Raw genomic sequence first — 21,581 nt, forward strand, 5'->3', positions numbered from 1 at the left:
AAGAAACCGTAATAGATTTATTTTGTTACAATAAAATAAATTTATTTTTGATTCTATGTATTTCGATTATATTTAAATTAGCACGTGTTTTTAAATTAATCTCCAATAATATATAATCTATTGGTAACATAATTATACATCGTTTTTATTCAAATTTATGGCATATCTTTAATTACATATGGGGTTTTAATTTGTAAATATAAAAATCAATGCTTACAAATATCATATGAATAAATTTATTGAAAATTACTACAAATGTGGTAGGGTCAGTTTAAGAAACTCTATTTTTCGCGGTTTCTGATGTGAAAAAATATACAGTACATTTGAATATCTATAAGGTAGAACATATTTCGTGGTGTACTTGTGGTCTTCGTGTTCTCATCATCGTGATAACATCCAAGCACTGGTCATCTTGTTTTGCATTATAGTTGTGTTAGATGTCAAGATAAAAAAGTCGTATTTTGTTCGCACAACAAATGTGCGTATCGAAATGTAATTAGTGTACATACCTTGTTATAATAAGCTTTTAATTAAAATGACAATGGCATGGAAGCAAGTTAAAGAACATTTAGGAGTTGGTAAGAAATAAATCGCTAATTTAGCCTTTGTAAGATCTAACATCCTGGGAGGTGCCCCAATCAGATAAAATTTTAGTTTCTGTTTGCGCGCGAAATATTAATTTATAATAATTTCGCTGGTTATTTTGATTACAAGTATCTAAATGTTAAATGTGAATATATTACTTAGATTCTTTGAAAATAGTTAATTAAATGGCGGATATTACCGAAACTATAATTGTTCATGACATTATCATTTATATAATAACTACATGGTATGTATATATATATATGGATATATATGTACATATATATACATGGAAAGTACATGTCAATTGAATATGTAATATCTTTATTTAATATCTTTCTGTTTCTTGTATCTGTAATGAAAATTACATTAATGTTATATTTTGATTAATTGAAATATTAAAACATTATATTTAGAATAACACTTGCTAGTGCTCTTAACTGTTTATTATTAATTGTAGCCATACATAACTTTGTACATGGGACTCCTTATGCAATGCAATTGACTGTTGGAGAAATGGTACAGATATTAGAAGAATATGGAGATTGGTATTATGGACGTAGTAAATTTAAAGGGACATGTGGAATTTTCCCAAAATCTTATATACACATTTTACAACAATCAGTGAATATGGATTGTTTAATACATGAAATCACTAATGTTTTACGAGAATGGGGACACCATTGGAAGCATCTATATGTAGTTAGTATATACAGAATAATAAAATATTTAATTAGTAAAATTATGTTTAATATAACATAATTTTTGTCATGTATAGATTCACTCTATGCACTTCAGAACAATGCAACAACAGATTTTGGAGTTAATAGGATATAGAAGCAAAATTCTAAGTGGCACATTGACAGTAGATGAATTAAAGGATGTGAAAAGATTAGCAACAGCTAGAATTGATACTGGTAATCAATTATTGGGCATGGATATGGTTGTACGTGATGATCAAGGAAATGTTCTTAGTCCTGAAGAAACAAGTACAATTCAGTTATATTATCATCATGAAACAGCTGCAGAAAGAATAAGAAAGGCAGCTAATGATACAAAACATAAACCTTCAAAACCACAAGCACCAGTATACTCACATATCTTTTTTATTAGTGTAAGAAACTTCGTATGTAAAATGGCAGAAGATGTAGAATTGTTATTAACTTTGTACGATGGGAGAGAAATGAAAACTATTACTGAAAATTATGTTGTGTCATGGAGCAAGGAAGGACTTGCCAGAGACATAGATCAATTACACAATCTTCGAGTTTTATTTACAGACCTTGGTTCTCGAGATTTAACTAGAGATAAAGTTTACTTAGTTTGTTATGTAATTAGAGTAGGAGGTATGGAAGCTAAAGATGCTGATCATCGACGTTCAAGTGTAGCACAAACTAATCAAAAAGTCAAAAATACTGAAAATATGAGAAGACCATTTGGTGTAGCAGCAATGGATATTACTTTATACATTACTGGTAAACTTGAGGGTGATTCAGATCATCATCATTTTATTCCGTTTGTACAGTAAGTATGAAATTTTGTTAGGATTTATATTCTGAATATAAATAAACTGTTTCATAAGAAACCTCTTATGAATACAGTTAAAATAGATCGTTTTGTTGGGTTTCTTTTCATTGCTCCAGATGTTGTGAGAAAGAAAGTTTGGATGGTACATTACGTAGAATTCTTTCCCAAAAAGAAATAAATATTCAAAAAAGTAGTAATGGCAATAGTGGCAGCTCTGCTGGTGGTCAAGGTTTATGGGCTAGCTTAAAGTTGCTTAGGGGAGATCCAAAACAAGTAACTAGAAAATTACTTGATAAATAATGAGATTTAAAAATATATTTTAATATTTATGAAGAATTTAATATTAGGTACGTGATGAAAATCCACATCTAGTACTTGGTAATGTTGCTATTGCAAGAAAAATGGGATTTCCAGAAGTTATTTTACCAGGTGATGTGAGGAATGATTTGTACCTCACATTGATTAGTGGTGAATTTAATAAAGGATCAAAGTCTACAGATAAAAATGTTGAAGTTACAGTTAGTATTATTTAAAAATGAATGATATTTTCAAGTATATTATTAACTTATTTTTTGGTAGGTTAAAGTATGCAATGAGTTTGGTGTACCAATACCAGGAGTTATGACATTAGGTGGTGGAGCTTTACCTATTGATGAATATCATAGTGTTATTTATTATCATGAAGATAAACCTAGATGGTGTGAAACATTTAAAATTGCTATTCCGATTGAAGAATTTAAACAAGCACATTTAAAATTTACATTTAAACATCGAAGTTCAAATGAAGCAAAAGATAAATCTGAAAAACCTTTTGCCTTAAGTTATGTGAAATTGATGCAGCGTAATGGAACAACATTGCAAGATATACAGCATGAGCTACTAGTTTATAAATTAGACCAAAAGAAATATGAAGAAATCGATATTTCATATTTGAAATTGCCATCTACAAGGGGTGAATTGGTAAAACTAATATTGCAAAAAATTTAACTGTTTTTACACATAAATATATTACAAAGTTTATGTATTCTTAATTATAGGTTGAATTAAATTTAGAAAAAAAACCGACATTAGGAACGCTTACTTTAAGTAGTAAAGACAGTTTTCTGATAGCGACTAATATTTGTTCAACAAAATTAACGCAAAATGTAGATTTATTAGGTTTATTGAATTGGGCATCACACAATACAAATTTAAGAGAATCTCTGATTGCTTTAATGAAAGTTGATGGTGAAGAAGTAGTGAAGTTCCTACAGGTTAGTTAATTTTCTATATTATGTAATATATGAATACAAAGTATAAATATTACTATACAAAAATTTGTTTTTAGGATGTTTTAGATGCTTTGTTTAACATATTAATGAGTAATTCAGATAGTGACGTTTATGATGATATGGTGTTTGAATGTTTATTATATATTATTGGGCTTGTGTCTGATAGAAAATACCAACATTTTCAACCAGTAATGGATTTGTATATTTCTGAGAGTTTCTCTGCAACGCTCGCATACAAAAAATTGATTAGTGTATTACGTAAACGTATAGATAATGCAACTAATAATGATGGACAAGAACGTGATATATTACTCAAGACAATGAAAAGTCTTCAATACTGCGTGAGATTTGTTGTAGAATCCCGTCTTTTATTTACTGCGTATGCTTTACTTTTCTTACATTATATCGATTATATTCATACATTATCATATACTAGAAATTTACTACAAATGTGTTATCATATATATTATTTATTTTACAACAGGTTAAATCAAGATGAAGAGGAATTCTCTCAAACTTTAACAGAATTATTGAGATCTATAGTTGAACTCATGAGGCACGAAACAGATAGTACTTTATTAGTTCAAGGAGCATGCTTGAAATATTTACCAACTACTATACCCCATTTGCTACGAGTATATAGTGGCAAGCAGCTGAGCACAATTTTGACTGACTTATTAGTTACTTTACCAGTAGGAAGATTAACTAAACAGAAAATGATGACAGTGAATGATATTGTTCATAGCCCCCTTTTTTTAAGTGCAGAATGCAGAGCAATTCTGTTACCTAGAATTACTATTTTGGTTCGTGATTTATTGGAAGCTAAAGAAGAGGTAAGATATGTCATGTCATTAATCATTACGATTTATTAACTTTAATGTGAAAAGAGCGAATTATTATTTATTGAAGTACATATAAAATAATTTAAAAGTGCTGTTACACCTAAATGTATCATGGTGATTTCTTAAATGTAAAATTTATTTTGAGTAACGTCATCTTTGTTAAAGCTTCGTTCATATTAATATTATTGTGATCAAGCTTAAAAAGCAAATATATGTTGCACATTTGATATAGCTAAAATGTGAGCGGAGCTTTCGATTTGCATTTAAAACATTCTTACACACAATTTGTGAATAGTGTCATTATTTGTGCTTTCCGTGCAGCCTGACATCCTCCCGCCACACATCTTTCTGTGAATTTCATCAATCTTGTATTATTCTTTAAGCCAGGATGTCTTTATTTTTGTAATATATTTAATTATATTAGACATATAATATTGTAAAATAATATTCTATTAGATAGTAAATTTGAAATTGAAATAACAGAAAGAAATATAATGAAATCAAAGACATCCTCTACAAAATTTTACTACAGCATGAGAATTAAATTAAATTTCCTGTTATAGCATGTAATCATAAAATAGTATTTCCAGCTACTCTAAAGGCATTCATAAAGTGTAAGTTATTCCTTTTGTGTCTATCTTCTCATCTTATTCATGTTCAGATTGGATATTATAAGAACATATATTCTCAAAGTAAGAAATTGAATAACTCTTTGAAAAGCATTAAACAAAGTATCTTTATAGGAATTCTAGTATTTGTTGTAGTTTCTCAGCTCTTTCATAACTGTTCTATTGCTTGGGGCACTGCATTCTTCTTGCATGCAGTCTTATAATGCAATTTTCCTTAGGTGATGGACAATGTTAAGGATGTAACTATATTTTTTTATGCATAAATTGGCATTATATTCTCACTAACATAGGGCTATTTCATTTTTGTGTTTGGTTTGGTTTTGGTTATTGGCCTATAAAAGGGGCTGTCAAGTACACCTGGAAATAGCGTGGCGAAGGTAGCCAGGCTGCTCGGAGAAAAACGACACCGACTCAACCAGCATCGTGGCTACTCTGAAGAGGTAATTGTTGAAATATACATCGTGAACTCGAGCGCGTTACTTGCAAGTAAATTTTGGATTACTGGCACAATGGTTAATGATGTCATGAAAGATACTGTGATCTACTTATGATAAGTATTTTATGTTAGATTTTCAGGAATGGTGTTTATTGTTGTGTTGTTTAATTTTTTTCTTTTTTTTTGTTGTACCTAATTGTTTTTACAAGAATATTTATAAATAATCTATAATAGTGACGAGGAACATGTTTTTATTTTATGTTTATGTAGGTAGAATTGTGTGTTAAGATTTTATCTGACATCCTGGAATTAACATTTAGGAAAGATATAGGAAGCACTATACAGGATGTGAAAGAAATTATGCTTACTGCTCTACGGACCATTATACAGACAGTTATATCAATGGATAGAGAAAATCCATTAGTAGGAAATTTAGTTTCAGTTATGTTAGCAATATTCAGGTAAAAATAGTAAAATTTTTATTTAAAAACGTAAAAATATAAATTTTTTTTAAAAGAACAGGATCTGAGTGTTTAATACTAAATATATATTTCAGACAAATGACACAACATCATTACGAAATTTATATAAATCACTTTGGAACTAAATTTGATTTGCTTGATTTCCTCATGGAAATATTATTAGTATTTAAAGATTTAGTATCGAAAAGTGTATTTCCAGGAGATTGGTGCGAAATGATTATGCTTCAAAATAGTATAATTTTAAAGTCATTGCGTTATTTCTCGGGCACTATTAGAGATTATTTTTTTACTGATTTTGAACAGCAAGCTTGGTCCAATTTTTTTCATTGTGCAATTGCGTTTTTGACTCAGCCAGCCTTACAGTTGGAAACATTCACGCCATCAAAACGCAATCGTATTGTTTTGCGCTATAATGATATGCGAAGGTATGAATATAGATTGGGATATTAAATTAGTTTATTTTTCAAATGTGTAACAAGTATTAAAATATCTTCCTTTACTTCTGTAGAGAAACAGCGTTTGAAATACGATCAATGTGGTTTAATTTAGGACAGCATAAAATATTGTTTGTTCCGGGTTTAGTTGGAGCAATATTAGAAATGGCATTAATTCCAGAAACTGAATTAAGAAAAGCTACTATTCCTATATTTTTTGATATGATGCAATGTGAATTTTATAGTTCACGTATTGTTGAAGGATATGGTGATACTAAACGTGATCCGGCTCACATAAAAGCTAATTTCACAGAATATGAAAATGAAATGATTGCAAAATTAGATATATTGGTATGTTATAATGTACATATTTTTAATTTATTCATTCATTTATCATTTTTTATGTACATTCCAATAGGTTGAAGGAGGCAGGGGAGATGAACAATTTCGTTTGCTTTGGATTCAAGTAATGGGTAATCTTTGTGAAAAGCACTCAACTATGCGAGAACAAGGATTACGCTTTGTTGATACAGTAGCTAAACTTATGGAACGCCTATTACAATATCGTGATATCATACATGCCGAGTCTCAGGAACATAGAATGTTGTGTATTGTAAACTTACTAGAATTTTACTCTGAAATAAATAGAAAAGAAATGTATATTAGGTATATATGCAGTTAACAGTTTTTTAAATTAAAACTCATTACATTGTTTTTAAAAAATTAAACAAATGCTAAATGAAATGTTTATTTTACAGATATGTAAATAAGCTTTGTGAGCTACATTTGGAGTGTGACAATTACACTGAAGCAGCATATTCTTTGAAACTTCATAGCCAATTACTAGCTTGGAGTGATCAACCGTTACCGCCACTTTTAAGATCGCATAGATATTTAGCGTGTCAAACGCATCGTGAATTAAAAGAGGCATTATATAATGATATGATCGAATACTTTGATAAAGGTAAAATGTGGGAATGTGCACTTGCAGTATGTAAAGAATTAGTTACACAATACGAAGAAGAGACATTTGATTATTTACAACTTTCTGTATTATTGACGCGCATGGCAAAGTTTTACGACTCAATAGTAAAACAACTAAGGCCTGAGCCTGAATATTTTAGAGTTGCGTATTATGGACGTGGTCACCCGGCATTTTTACAAAATAAGGTATGTCATGAAATATTTGTGTACCTTTTAATTAATTATTTGAGTATTATTAGTTATCGATAATTAATCATAGGTATTTATTTATCGTGGAAAAGAGTATGAGCGTCTCAGTGATTTTTGTTCACGAACATTAAATCAGTTACCAAATGCAGAACAAATGAACAAATTGTCTCCTCCTACTTCGGAAATGCTAGAATCCAATCATCAATACGTCCAAATTAATAGGGTAGATCCATTAATGGATGAAAAGAGGCATCGTCTTAGTGGGAAACCTATAACAGCAGAAGCAGTTTTGAGGTAAAATATGATTAAATAATATACAGTAAGCTTATAACATGAAATTTAAGGTCTGTTTTCTTTCTCACATTTAAGATATCATCGAGTGAACGACGTTCAACGTTTTCGATTTTCAAGACCAGCACCAAAGAAAGATTTAACCTCTACTACTGCAAATTCTGGTGATAAAGAAACGAATACTGTTACCAATAACGAGTTTGCTTCACTATGGTTAGAAAGAACAGTACTCGTTACGAGTCATCCTTTGCCAGGCATTCTTAGATGCTTTCCTGTTACATCTAGTGAAACCTATTTAGTTAGTCCTCTTCGCAATGCAATTGAAACAATGGAAGCTACAAATACTACATTAAGAGATTTAATCTTAGCACACAGAGCTGATAATAATATTCCGCTAAATCCGCTTAGTATGAAACTAAATGGTATATTAGATCCAGCGGTAATGGGTGGTATAGATAATTATGAGAAAGCGTTCCTTAATTCTGAATATCGCAGTGCTCATCCAGAAGAAAGTTCCGATCTTTTGAAACTAGAGGGGTTAATCGCTGAACAAATTCCATTACTGAGTGTTGGTGTCCAATTACATAAAGCACGTGCTCCGCCTGAATTGACTCCGTTTCATCAACGTTTGGAGCAATGTTTTACATCAATGCGGAATCAAGTAGAGGCGAAATATGGGAAAAGGGTAAATTTAAATATCATTTTATAAAAAGGAATTTTTTGAAAAAATTAATTATACATGAATTGCAGACATGCGATCTACAAATTGAAAGCTTAACTCAACCTGTTATGATGAGAAGACATCAAAGTTCGAGAGGCGAGAATAATCGATTATCTGAATCACATATTATGAATTCAGAGTAAGTAATGTATACACTTATTTGCGTAATTTGCTGTAAATATTGTTATTATTTGTAACTAACAATTTCACTGATTCATTACTATGATATTAAACGGTGTTAACTTTGATATGTGATTATGATCACATTTTTTTTTAAATACTATTTACATTAGTGAAGATTAATATGCATGTAAAACTGAAAATACCCTGAAATTTGTAACACATATTTCATATAAGAATAGGCAAAAAGATATCCTATGTAAGTTACCCCATATTTTTTTATTGTAATGTTACGTGGTTACTTTGTAATTATCTCGTTCAGCTGTGGAACTCACTCCAGGGTATCCTCTCTTACAAGATCCCAAGTTGCAACATTCAAGTCGCTCGCCTCATTCAATTTTAACAACAGTACACCTTCATCTGGTACTCAAAACGTCAGTTTGTCAAGGTAAAGATATTAGAATGGTGATGTGTAAATATAATTATAGCATTAATTAATTTCTGAAAGTCTTTTCATCTCTCATTTTTATTATTGTCTCATTTATTATTATTTTATATCAACTATTTGTAGACCTAGCATCAATATGATTTATCAGCGCTATCATATATTAAATATTCATACTAATTGTTTGTTGATAGCACGATTATCATTAAATAAATGAATGATGTACCAATTATTTAGTTCGAAAGGAGAAATATAGTTAAACATTAATTAAGAAATACTTATATAATTTTATCTAATCTTCAATATTATGAATGAATATTAGAATAACACATACATATGTAATTTCAGGAATTTAGCTGTTGGGCCTGATAAACACAGTATCCTATTATCCTTCCTTCGCGCATAGCAGTTTCTGTATATGTACATGTGTATATATATGTACAAATTTTTATTTATATCCTACTTATTTTTTTATATATTTATATATATTTTGCCTATTGCCTAATATATGTTAATCAGCTTATTATTCTACAATTATTTTAATTACTTTAGTATTATTTAGTTAAATTAATTATAATTTTATAAAAACGCTTTTAGAAATTAAGTATAAAACATTTAAGAAATACCACATATGTACATATATATTTAAAAAATTATATTTGTACATATTACTTCTTCTTTCTCTTTTACTATTTATTATTTATTTGCATGATATTTTTTTGTACTTTTTGTTGTATTACCATGTATGTCCTTGAGTAAAACAACTTCTATAACACAACCGATTATCATGCTAAATAGGTAAATAATGTGTTATTACAGTAGAATTATATTAATACATATCTTTGAGATATATATATTCATAAAATTAAATTTGTAATAAAAATTTCTATTGTGCAGGAATTGTTCAATACGTTCACACATATTATCAACTGCATCTCTACAAAAGGCATTAGGAAGTCCAAGTCCAGGGACAAATAAAAAGAAAGATTCAAAACGAAGAAGTTCACGCAAGAGTGATTCAGTTGCATCAACAAAAAGTGATCAGCCGACGAGTCAGTGGTATACTACAGCAGATGTACCACAAATTACGTCGTCCCCTATCACTCCATTAATGTCCAGTTTTCCTACTACTCCAATATTCGAACTTCGTCAAGAGGTAATATTTCAGTATAATGGTAGTTGGTAACATTATATCATAATAATAATGATGACAATGATGATTATGATGATAATAATAGTAATAGTAATATAATTCTTGTTTAGCTAACACCTAAACGTCCTTTGAGGTCGGAAGTAGAAAAGGAAAGAAGAATAAGTAATCGTTTATCTGGGCAATCTCAACATTATTTAAGGAACATAAACAATGGAATGGATTCAAGTAGTTTAGGGAAAGGAAATAGAGATAGTATTGGTACTACAGACAGTACAGCGTCTGAAGATGACCCGCCACCACCCTTACCTATGAAAACACGCGAGGCTGATTATTGTAATCTTCCAGAAGAATTGCCTGTTCAGCATTGTGGAACAGGTAGTCTAAATAACTTTAATCGATCTTTAGGACAATGGTCAAAAAACAAACTTCCAACCCCTACAGACGATCTTGACATTCAAACAAAGCCACCCACTCCACCTCCGAAGCCAAAAAGGCCGCCTTATAGCTTAAACAAACTTATTCTTTCTTCAGATATAGATAATTTTAGTCAAGACCCATCCGTAACTTGATTCAAATTATTTGATGATTATGTGTCTTGCCAGTATACTGAAAATTACATATAATGTTTATACATATAGGCTCTAGTTACAGTAGGAAATTAAAAAGTTACCATTTACATTTTATTATGTACCTTTTCTTTTTGTAAAGTAAAAAACTATCTATCACTGTTAAAGATAACAGAATAGTAGTAGTTCAACATATTTTCAGTAACATGACAAAAGTATTGAGAATTAGATTTAATTTTATACTTTTACCTTTATTCCATCCAATCGAGAAATTTTTGAATAAATTGAATATATTGCTATTAAATATGATAAAGGTATAACAATTTAAAAAAAAAATTTACAATTTATAATTTTATACTTATAAATGGAAAAACATCTTTATATATGCATATATATTATAAATTCTTCACTTTATATTTTATAAATACATTTATAGAAGTATAAGTTTGGAATATATCTGTATTCACAAATGTTAATTAACATATTGAGCATATTTACTAATGCCATTGATATCAAAATCTTTCATTTATAGAAGACTTTATACTCATTACAAGATATATATATATATATATATATATAAAAGTTATGCATAATATGTTTATTAAGAAGCAGATATTAGAATTTTTACTGCGTATTTTTATAAATTTTTATAATACGTGTTTATTGGATTTTCACTGTAATAACATTTTTGAACAAATTATACTGTTACTGTTGCTAATCTTTTTTAACATAGATAAAATTTAGAAAGCTGTTTTAAAATCTAAAATAATTTTTTAATATCTGTTTTCTTTGAAAACTCGATTTTATATATATACCATAGTATTATTAATACCTAACTATTACCTAAACATTACCAATTTATTGTGATGTACTAATATAAATTAAAAGCTTGTTCTTACGGATCAGTTGACAAGATGATGTTTAAAATGTTAAATTATTTAAAACAATGAAGACTTAATTTTATATAATCCTGAAATAAAAAAATAAGTCACTTTGTATGCAGTACACAATCAGTATACTATAGAGTTTATAGCATGTTTATTTACTCCATTTTTATATATCATGACAGAATATTTTATAATGAAACATTTTTATGTATTTTTACACAATTATACAAATTTGTTATAAAGCGCTACATCATTCGACAGGATTATTGTGTTTTTGTTTTTGACATGCAAACGTATAACAAATTTGTAAGAAAAAGCAAACGTTTCTTCGATTATAAAATATTATACAATTTTTTAAATTGCGATTATTATGTGAGTCTCATACCAAAGAGATTAGTGCTTTATTTATTTTGTTAATAGGTTGTATGTGTCATTTAAGAAATGTTATATCACGCATTATTCACATAAAACAAAAACAAATAAATTCGTTTTTTTCAAATTAATGGTAAACAAGAAATTACTACGATTATATATTTATACAATTATACATTTGGCTATAATTGACTTTTTAATAATCATGTAAGAGAAAGTTAATTTATTATAATTTGTATTTATCGTGCCATTTACTCTCCTTAGTGTTCACATTGATTAACTTAAATTTAATTTAGGGACCAATGTAATAACGTATATTGTCAAAATTAAAATTTATTTACTGTTAGATATAATAAAATCCTTTATTTATCATTTATTGACAATTCTGGTTTTTATTAAAGTTAAAAGAATTTAAGAAATTATTTTATAATAACATTACAATTTCTCCATATGTTTCCTTATGATAGTCGGCAGTTATCTTTAGATACTGCAGGAATTTGATCTCCCTTGACATTAGAAGTTTCCATTGTCTTTTGTCTTGTGCTTGAAGGCTTTCATGAAAACAGGAAAATTTTAACAATTTTAATGATTCAATTAGATATTACGATACAATTGTTTCAAAAAACTGCTCACCGATGATGCCTGACTTCTTTGCAAATTTTCATTTGATATTCTAGACCCATTTTCCATCCATGACCATTCCTTTGTGTTCTAAAAATAGAAATCATTATTTAACTTTTATTCATTCTCTTTTTGTTTTAAATCGTACCAGTGTCTCCTGAGAGGTTTTGACATGATCTAATTTTGGATACAACATGTGGTCAATATCAGAAAGTGGTGGAGCAGTGGGATGCTACAAAAGAATTTTTTATTACTTTTTTATTTAGACATAAATAAATGATACAAAGAGTACTCTTTCATTTGTCATCATTACTTCTCTGTTGTAGATATACATTAATAGGAATATTTGTTTCCTTTTTTAAATTTATCAAAATAAAAATGTTATGTTAATAAAGTGAAGAAACAAGTTTAATACATATATTAACTAGAATAAATTATGGATTTATACATACTTCCATTTTTTCAGTGTCTGTAGGCTGAACTGGACAACAATTAGTGTTGTGATTATATTTGTAACATTTTTCACATTTAAGATCCCAAGCAGGACAGGCTTGCATAGGATGCCTCTGATTACATTTGCGACAGTTTTTTTTATTTTGTCTTCTTACCCATTCTGTATTCTTATTTGAATTACTAGTCTCTTTATCAGAATATGTAACATTCTTAGCAGATACATTATCAATCTTAATATTATTGTCATCTATCTGTTTTCTATTTTGGTTTGTATCCTGTTTCCTCTTTTGCATGGCAGATTTATGTTCATTAAAAATTGATATAAATCCTGATAAATTAAGATTTTTTATATTAAACAGCTTTTGTCTCATTTGTTTATTATCAAATTCAATAATTAATTTGTCCCTAATTATGCTGTCTGTCATATTTCCAAAATTACAAGTTTTTGCTTTATTCTAGAAATTAACAGATACATAGAAAAAGTGCATTAAAAAATATATATAGTTTTTCAAAATTAACTTACTTTCAAATAAACAATATAATTTTCAATAGAGACATTGGAGTTTTTGCGTGACTTAAAAAAGTTATATCTTTCTATAACTTCATTTTTAGTGGAAAGAAAGTATTTATCAAGTTTTGCTAATAATATATTCATGTCATCTCCCTCTTTCAAAGGATTTGAAACAATTTTTTCTATAACATCTTGACCAATCTTTCCTATGTAAGTCCTTAAAAGATAAGCTTGATAATCCCGTTCTTTGTTTATAGAATTACTTGCTTTCATAAATATCATGAAATCTTTTCTCCATTTTTGCCAATTTTGAACCATATCTCCATTATCAGATAAAGGTTCTGGAGGTCGTGCATATATATCCATGTTGATAGTAATTTATTATCTACAATATCAGCACACAACTGAAAAAATTTCATTTTAAGTATGACATTACTATATAAATAGTATTAACGTTAGAACTAACACACCAGTAAAAATGACTGATTTTACAATTTTATTTTAAAATTTCTACTTCTTGGTACTTTATTTGCAATGATGTAATGACTTTTACAACGACAATTAAAGGAATAATATAATGAATTTTATTGTATTTTTTTATTTACTTAAAATCAAAATAATTTTGTATCATGGCTATTTATACCAATACCAGTCATTGTGATTGGTACTTGTGAAAGTGTAAAAGGGTCCTACAATTTGTTTACCGAACCCGAATTTTCCAGCTTTCCCGTTTTGCACAACTTCCCACACGTTTTTAGCATTTTTACTGTGTATCATTCAATATGATGGTGTCAATTATCAGGAAAATTCCGGATCGATCATGATTTAAGTTATTTTATTTGACATATTATATTGTAAAATTATGAATACCTTCTCAGAAAAGATTTGAAAATATTATTAATTTATTTAACATTTATTTTATATATGTAATGTTTGTTATATTGTATATATTTTTATAATTATGTAACATATAATTTATTATTATACAATAAGAAATTAGTTTTTTCTACATATATTATATTTTATAATGATCAAAGACATATAATTACGTACCTGATTATCAAAAATGTGTTGCGCAGTGTCACATGAACACAATCTCTCACTTTTATAGCTTATTACAATATGACTTCGTCGTATCAATGATTCCTTTTCTGAAGGGTATTTCCCTACCTATTTAAGTGTGCCTTCTTTACGACCTGAAAAAAAAAAGATTGATCATGTGTGTCAACATTATAAAAAGCTTTAAGTTGACTTATTAATTTTAATGTTGGTAACAAATTTAAATCAAATTACTATAAACTTTAAATAGCTTTAAAATATAATGAGAATAGAATAATATATTATTAAACATAGTTTTCTTAGTGATTATCATTTTTCTGTGAATATCAATTAATGTCAAAGATGATTATTTATTAGGTCAAGCTTATGTTTCATCTTATTTAATTTATGTTTTAGGTTAAGTTAGCAGTAGAAGAATCTCAAAAAGTATTTGGATTTGGAGTCACAATTTTGAATAGAAAAGTTAATATAAGATGGATGAGGTACATGATTTGGAAGATTGGAGAATTTCCTTATCCTCACGAAACAATGTGATATATAATGGTACTCCATATGTTCCTATGCTAGTGGAGAATATTCTTATACATATTTCTTTCGAAGATTACGAGACAAATGGGATTAAAACAATACAAACAGTAGGAAAACTTATTCCAAAAACTGAAACGTTTGCTACACTTTTATCTGTGACACCTGGAAATAATTCTGCATTTTCTGTTAGCCTCAAAATTTTAAAAGTTGGAGATATATACATTAAAGATTCAAATGATATATATTGTCCAATATGGGTAAGATTTTTACTTTTAAGAATTATTTATCTCTTGCTTGTTTTTGTAATGTAATTATAACACGAATAATTTTTTTCAGAAAAAATGCAGTATATTTAAAATATATGGAACTTTAAAGAAGGAGGGATTAGAAAATGTTTTAGAGGCTTCTCATTTGGTTCCAGTACAAGATGTTGTGGGTACATGGAATCTAATGGCGTCATTAAGCATAATTGCACGTTCAGAATATCGCCAGTAAGAATACTTATCTATAAGAAATGAGAATAAATAATTACTAATGCTTATCTCATTACTAATGTTACTAATATTTAGCTACTACCGTACCAAAGGACAAAGTAATATGTTACAGTTACAATGGGATAAAATGAAAAAGGAAAACAAACGAGTTACAAAGAAAGACATAAACATTTGATAAAATATATTATTTCAAAATCAGTTGTGAACATACATAAATATATACTTGCGATAAAAAGTATATTATATTTTCTTATGTATTAAAGTATGTATAAAATTGTTAATAAATTGTTATGAACAGATACTTTGATTAATGTGCTTTTAGTGTTTAATATTTAGTTAATATTTTTGATGCATAATAAGTATAAGAAAGCATTCTTCAATTCAATTATATGAAAGAGTATTACCATTTTAATGTTTATGTGTATAAAATTTCTTATTACATTTTGAAGGAACATGCCCTATATGTTTGCAAATAGAGCAAACATTATCTTTTGCTGGACAAAGTGATCTAGATGCAGCATGGCTTAAACCACAAAAGTGACATTGTGCAATTTGAACAAGATGGCATTTCCACTTAAAATGATTTAATTTCTGGCATTTTGTGCAAATTTCATTAAAAGCTGGGCACTTCTTACGCATATGATCACCTCCACAATAATTGCAATTGTAAATGAAAATCGTTGGACATCGTCTTGGGAAATGATTCCATTTGTTACATTTTACACATTGTTTTCCCAATGCTGGACATTTTTCAGAAGAATGATTACCACCACAACATAAACAACTGATGATATCAGTGTACAATTTCCAAATAAATGCGATTTCCTTTAATGTTAACTTGTTGAAATCAGAAGAAAATATAAATATTGGAATTAATTGTTTAGCAGCATTTGTAAATTGATGTTCATTAATTTCTGTTAAAATTTTCTTTTTTATTAATTCTTCTTCATTTTTAATATTTTTTTCTTTGATTATCAACTAGAAAAGAGAATTATAAAGTGCTTAAAAATTTACTATACATATGTATGCAACTTAGAACAATTTTTGTTATAAATTTTTAAATGTCTTTACCTGTAGGTCATCTATATATTTATAAACATTTTCTAAAGGTATCTTCTTTCTTCCTGAAAATATGTAATATTCATCAAATTTTTCTATTAATATATCTACATTTTCTTTGTCATTTGGAAAATTGAATACAAATGTATTATGAATATCTTGTCCAACTGGACCCATTAAATTTAATAATAAGTTTCCCCATTGTTGCTTGTCAGAATTGTTTTTATTCTGCGCTCTTTTAAATGCAAGAAAATTATTTTTCCAAGTGTTCCAATTTTTGAAGAATTCCTCTTCCGTCATAAATGGCGCAGGTAGCTTAACGTAAGGTACCTTTGTAGTTCTTTCCGCCGAAACATTTTTATTATGTGAATTGCCTAAAAATAAATGTATTATATAAAGAAACTACGTATTTATACATAGAAAATAGTTACCCATTATTGCAATGACTGTATTTAAAATTCTTTACAACTTTTAACCTCTACAATCATACCGTCACTGGCTTGATCTCTTCGATGATTATACCAATTCCGTTGGTGCGATTTTTTAATTGGCAAATAAGCGAGGAATCCCCTACAGCAATTCATTTCGTTAAAAACTGTCGTATATGAATAAATATAATTTATAGATACTGTATGAAAATAATTAAATGTACACACTTCCTGGCAAACTATTATAACTAATATGTTACCATTAAAAATAAGTTATCTGTAAGAATAGATTAGATATTTCCAGGCTGCGATGCAGTATTAATCTTATAGAAGTAAAAAAATTATGTTCGTTTTTCAAACAAAACTGAGTGCATTTGAGCTTAAATTTAAACATGTGGTAATTCCCACATGATTTGATCATGAAGAATGAGCTAGCATAGTTGATGCATTGGTTTTTGGACACAGACTGTCAGTCGTTAGGCGTTCCCCTGGCAACTCTACTCAGATTACATACGACTACTTTGCCATGCGATAAGATTTCCTAGTTCAACTTCTATCCTTTAACATTTCAACATTCTTTGTCTAAGTATTTTTGATTGTTTTTCTATCTGAAATATCTGTGAATAATCTCATAGTTCGCAAGACAGTTTTGTGATTCGGTGGAATTGAAAGATTACTAGGACAATTCAATCAGCTTCTTAAGGAATTATTTACAATGAATTTTTAATCATCATCGTCTAAAAGACGTTCGATTTGGAATTATTACATTTGGCTACGATTTAAAAAATAATGTGTTTGCATTCCAAAGGAGTCAAAACGACTGTAGTACATAGTACATGTATGATGAGCGATAAAAACGATACGGTTTTCCGAATGATCGATTGAAAGAGGTGTTGATACATATAAATTTTCGCTAGTGGAAGCTTAGCCACATGGATACCAATTACAGAGCAAATATCGGCAAGTGGCTACCACCTCCAGGCGACGTTCTCGAGAAATGGTTTCTCAACTCGTCGATGGTTACAGAGAGCATAGACAATCTTATTGAATCCATAGCCTTAATCATCCAGGACATCACAGATTCACAGATCTGTGAATTCGAGGTGCGAAACATGAGTCCTTATATGTTTTTCCATGGTAAAGTACTGGTCGTAGTTTAATTTCTCATTATGAACCGTACGATTAATGAAATTAGCCTGCAATATGCCCTTTGGTGTCGTGAATGAAAGATATTTCTACGGAAGCTGCTCGAATTAAATAAAGTGTTCTCTGCTTTTTTTGTTCTGTATCCAAAAAGAAAGAATTGAAATTTTATTTTCTATTTTCATATCGTTCAGAAAATTTCTATTATTTTATAGCATCAATATTTTTAGTATAGATGAAGTTTCATAAAGATGGTTTCGTAAGATCTTTGAAATTTTTCGTAAATAAAGAATAATTTAGGTAAAAAGGTACTTCTATTCCTTCACGAATAGACTGCAAATGTTCATGCATTTATGGAAAATTTAAAGGTTCAAAAATGCACAGAACGCATATAATATATAAAAATATATATAACATCCAATTTATGTTATAACATCTAGTAGATGAACCGAATTTTAGATTCGATCTGGATTCTCTATTTAGGTTTTATTTCTTTAGTCAATCAAAATTAATTTATAAAATTGTGTAAATATCCGCAGTATATTCACAAATAATTATGATGATTGTCAAATTATCTTTGTATTGAATTGAACGAATTTTTATTTGTATTTTATATACAGGTATATAAGAGAGTTGCAAACGATCTAGAAGAGATAACGAAAGGGTACAAATCGATCAGTACGACGAGTCTTAGTACACATCTGATTTACAAGTATAAGATGCGTCATTTCTTGACGATATTAAAACGAAAATTGAACGTACTCGTAAGGTTCACTTCTAATTTGATAAACGAAATCGTCGATTGTAAGAGTGACGAGTTGCTTAGGATTATTTTTAGGTGAATACCATAGGGTCGTACGTTGAATTTTCATTCGACTAATAAAAACCTATTGGTTCTAGGTTGGTGAACATTTATAACGATGTATTAGACATGGATATCGAGGTTTCTGGTCCTTCAACAAGCGTATTCTGTAATGATTGTCCTTATATACTGGAACCAATGAAGAAGATATCCGTTACTCGAATATTGCAGGTGAAAGTTTTTCTCAAAATTGTACTACATCACTACGAAAATTTTGTTCGTTCAATTTTTCTTTTTGAAACCTATAGTGTTTCAAATTTCCAACGAACGAAATCGTGAATTTCTTGGCACAAATTCGACAAAACGAATAGAATGATATTAGAAGCTAAGTCGATAGATTGTTCGATTGATTTTCTAGATCAAAGTTCGAACAATAAATGATCTACGACTTGATTCCAGATGCTGGCCAAAAATAGAGCGGAAGAATCTTGCCACGAACTCATTGACTGCCTTTTAGCAAATTACAAGCCCCGCGAGAAAACCGATCCTTCTACGACAATATCTGGCGACGCCGACGTTTCCGAAAATTCGAGTATCGAGATTTATCGGTCAGGGCAGCCAGTATTAAATTAGTATAAAAGACTATTCTATTTTTGTCGCGTATTTCACGAAAAATTGTTTCGCAGAGCGCTTACGAGACATTTAACGCCACCGATCGAAAGTTCCGCCTCGAGAACGGAGTTGGAGGTATCAAATATTGAGAGCATTCAGACATTAGTCAATACTCAAAATGAACAGGTACTGAGGCTGTTAAACGTCGTGCAAGATGTTTCACCGAAATTATTTGGCACTGATGCGTTAAAAACTAGCAAAGGTAAACAAGAAAATCTTTTTCATTGTTTAACTCTTGCCTGGCGCAGGTGTGGCCATTTTTAACATGTGTATCGAATGAATTAGAACTTTATTTTACAGCAACAAAGCGTAGGTTTAAATAAAAAGAATTTTTACCTTTACGTGATAATGAAATTCACTTAAAAAATAAAATTGCTTATACAGTTTAATAGAATAGTAACAGAGAAATATAATCTAGATAGTAATTAATGACGAATATTTCGTCGAATTCTCCCTGACTGTATGTGTCAGAATTAATCGGACCTAGCCTCCTGTGCTTGCGGACTAAATTTCATTCTTAATTACCAATCCGTCTAACATTGAAACCACCAACATTGAAATTACCAACCCGTGAAACATTATAAAATATTCACGGTCGTGAAAGGCGAGACAAGATTGAGAAGCAGTGCGATAAAGAAGGTGAAGAATTATTATCAAGAAGTTGCGTGGGGCGCTCTATCAGGTATTCTGGATCACGTGGTTCTCTGGTGGTCTTCGGAGGCTCTGGCTACTCGTCATAATCATGGAGCACAGCAGCTTAAAGACTGGCTTAGTCAATTCATCCAGAAGAATCATGGTATAAAAGAAATATCAATATGAAACACACACTTAAAAGTTTCACGTAATACAAACAATTACGTATATTTATTAAAATTTTAGTACCACAGACGGTGAGACCAGCGTTACAGAATCTTTGTGATGCACTTGGTTACCACGCCACGATTACAGAATGGGATCAGTTCTTTAGACTGGCTTATACATCAGCTTTTAAATGTCAGTCGAAAGCTTCCTTCACGGAGGTAAGTTCTCTTTTTATTAAAAAAATACTCAAGTAAAGAATAAAATAATATTAATAAATTGCCATTATACATAGCGATATATAGGTTTAGCGATCGGGTACTCTACAAATTAAAATGCTACATACCATGCCTTTCTAATCCCAACACATAGAATGATTCAAAAGGGTTTGTGTGAATTTCCAGGTGTCTGACACGGGCCAAATGTTCGTAGAATTGTTCCAACTGCTCGTTAGGTTGAGCAACGAATGCGAGGCAGGCGGTGAATGGGTGATAGGAGCACCATTGATAGAGCTACCACTATCGGAACAGATCGTCATCCTCCATCGATTAGATCATTCGGTACATACAGCGAGACTATGGATTGTGCAGGAGGCGAAAATCATAGCTCATACGTGGGAACTGGACGTGTTCTTTCTTTTGGTAAAAGGTGACATAGTGAACTGTCTCGAAGAACTTTCATATTTAAAGGTAAAGCTTAGGCTCATTAAACAACTAGTTATTTTTTAATATTCTTCTTTAACGTATAATTTTCTTCATCAAAAGATTTTACACTGTGTTAAATTATTTTCTATGTTTCAGCTGGCTGATCATACAAGTACATTGTCAACGGATTCTGTCAGTGTTCAGGTATATGTTTGCGCGAAAATGAGAGCGAAAATCGTGTCTGAAGTAAATGTCAACATAGATTTACTCCAGGTAAGCGATGATTTGTAAGTGTTCGGCAGCTCTGCTGAGGTTTCTGTTTTTATATACTTCCTGTTGTTTTTCCACAGAAGTGTACCGGAAAGTGTGTAGAAATTCTGGCAAAAATCTGCCGCGTGGTCAGCCTAGCGAATCTACACATGTGTTTTCCACGGT

The 21,581-nt window shown here is 29.6% G+C and overlaps 5 protein-coding genes across 13 annotated transcripts; 3 read left to right on the forward strand and 2 right to left on the reverse strand.

Moving 5' to 3' along the window:
- The first annotated feature begins 238 nt into the window (after positions 1-238).
- Positions 239-12,310, forward strand: LOC126870154 (dedicator of cytokinesis protein 1). Of its 7 annotated transcripts, none has more exons than XM_050627620.1 (21): positions 244-578; positions 1,046-1,287; positions 1,364-2,109; positions 2,229-2,385; positions 2,460-2,630; positions 2,692-3,072; positions 3,150-3,365; positions 3,440-3,762; positions 3,868-4,216; positions 5,196-5,294; positions 5,561-5,751; positions 5,847-6,197; positions 6,281-6,557; positions 6,625-6,872; positions 6,965-7,376; positions 7,450-7,673; positions 7,749-8,355; positions 8,421-8,530; positions 8,852-8,959; positions 9,854-10,112; positions 10,220-12,310. In XM_050627620.1, the coding sequence occupies exons 1-21, from the start codon at positions 536-538 to the stop codon at positions 10,676-10,678; spliced, it is 5,973 nt and encodes a 1,990-aa protein (XP_050483577.1). In that variant the 5' UTR covers positions 244-535; the 3' UTR covers positions 10,679-12,310. The 7 variants fall into 7 exon arrangements, with proteins under 7 accessions (XP_050483582.1, XP_050483581.1, XP_050483577.1 ...); XM_050627618.1 differs by having other exon boundaries at positions 245-578; positions 8,834-8,959; XM_050627619.1 differs by having other exon boundaries at positions 245-578; positions 2,232-2,385; positions 8,834-8,959.
- LOC126870168 (uncharacterized) lies at positions 12,252-14,715 on the reverse strand. 3 transcript variants are annotated; one of them, XM_050627653.1, is made up of 6 exons: positions 14,573-14,715; positions 13,532-13,923; positions 13,008-13,463; positions 12,704-12,787; positions 12,568-12,645; positions 12,252-12,485 (listed from the first exon to the last, which is right to left on the reverse strand). In XM_050627653.1, the coding sequence occupies exons 2-6, from the start codon at positions 13,883-13,885 to the stop codon at positions 12,393-12,395; spliced, it is 1,065 nt and encodes a 354-aa protein (XP_050483610.1). In that variant the 5' UTR covers positions 13,886-13,923; positions 14,573-14,715; the 3' UTR covers positions 12,252-12,392. The 3 variants fall into 3 exon arrangements, with proteins under 3 accessions (XP_050483610.1, XP_050483611.1, XP_050483612.1); XM_050627654.1 differs by having other exon boundaries at positions 13,532-13,904; positions 14,573-14,710; XM_050627655.1 differs by lacking the exon at positions 12,704-12,787.
- LOC126870178 (uncharacterized) lies at positions 14,646-15,901 on the forward strand. Its single transcript, XM_050627670.1, has 4 exons — positions 14,646-14,785; positions 14,975-15,363; positions 15,443-15,597; positions 15,676-15,901. Exons 2-4 carry the CDS (start codon positions 15,052-15,054, stop codon positions 15,773-15,775), a joined length of 567 nt encoding a protein of 188 aa, XP_050483627.1. The 5' UTR covers positions 14,646-14,785; positions 14,975-15,051; the 3' UTR covers positions 15,776-15,901.
- Positions 15,767-17,497, reverse strand: LOC126870531 (uncharacterized). The gene is made up of 5 exons (XM_050628330.1): positions 17,480-17,497; positions 17,316-17,326; positions 17,150-17,229; positions 16,672-17,033; positions 15,767-16,578 (listed from the first exon to the last, which is right to left on the reverse strand). Exons 1-5 carry the CDS (start codon positions 17,495-17,497, stop codon positions 16,009-16,011), a joined length of 1,041 nt encoding a protein of 346 aa, XP_050484287.1. The 3' UTR covers positions 15,767-16,008.
- On the forward strand, positions 17,223-20,397 carry LOC126870172 (uncharacterized). Its single transcript, XM_050627658.1, has 5 exons — positions 17,223-18,190; positions 18,851-19,068; positions 19,131-19,263; positions 19,492-19,640; positions 19,719-20,397. Exons 1-5 carry the CDS (start codon positions 18,020-18,022, stop codon positions 19,966-19,968), a joined length of 921 nt encoding a protein of 306 aa, XP_050483615.1. The 5' UTR covers positions 17,223-18,019; the 3' UTR covers positions 19,969-20,397.
- Positions 20,398-21,581: the final 1,184 nt, after the last annotated feature.

The sequence above is a fragment of the Bombus huntii genome, chromosome 10, assembly GCF_024542735.1.
Source record: "Bombus huntii isolate Logan2020A chromosome 10, iyBomHunt1.1, whole genome shotgun sequence".
NCBI classification, from domain to species: domain Eukaryota; kingdom Metazoa; phylum Arthropoda; class Insecta; order Hymenoptera; family Apidae; genus Bombus; species Bombus huntii.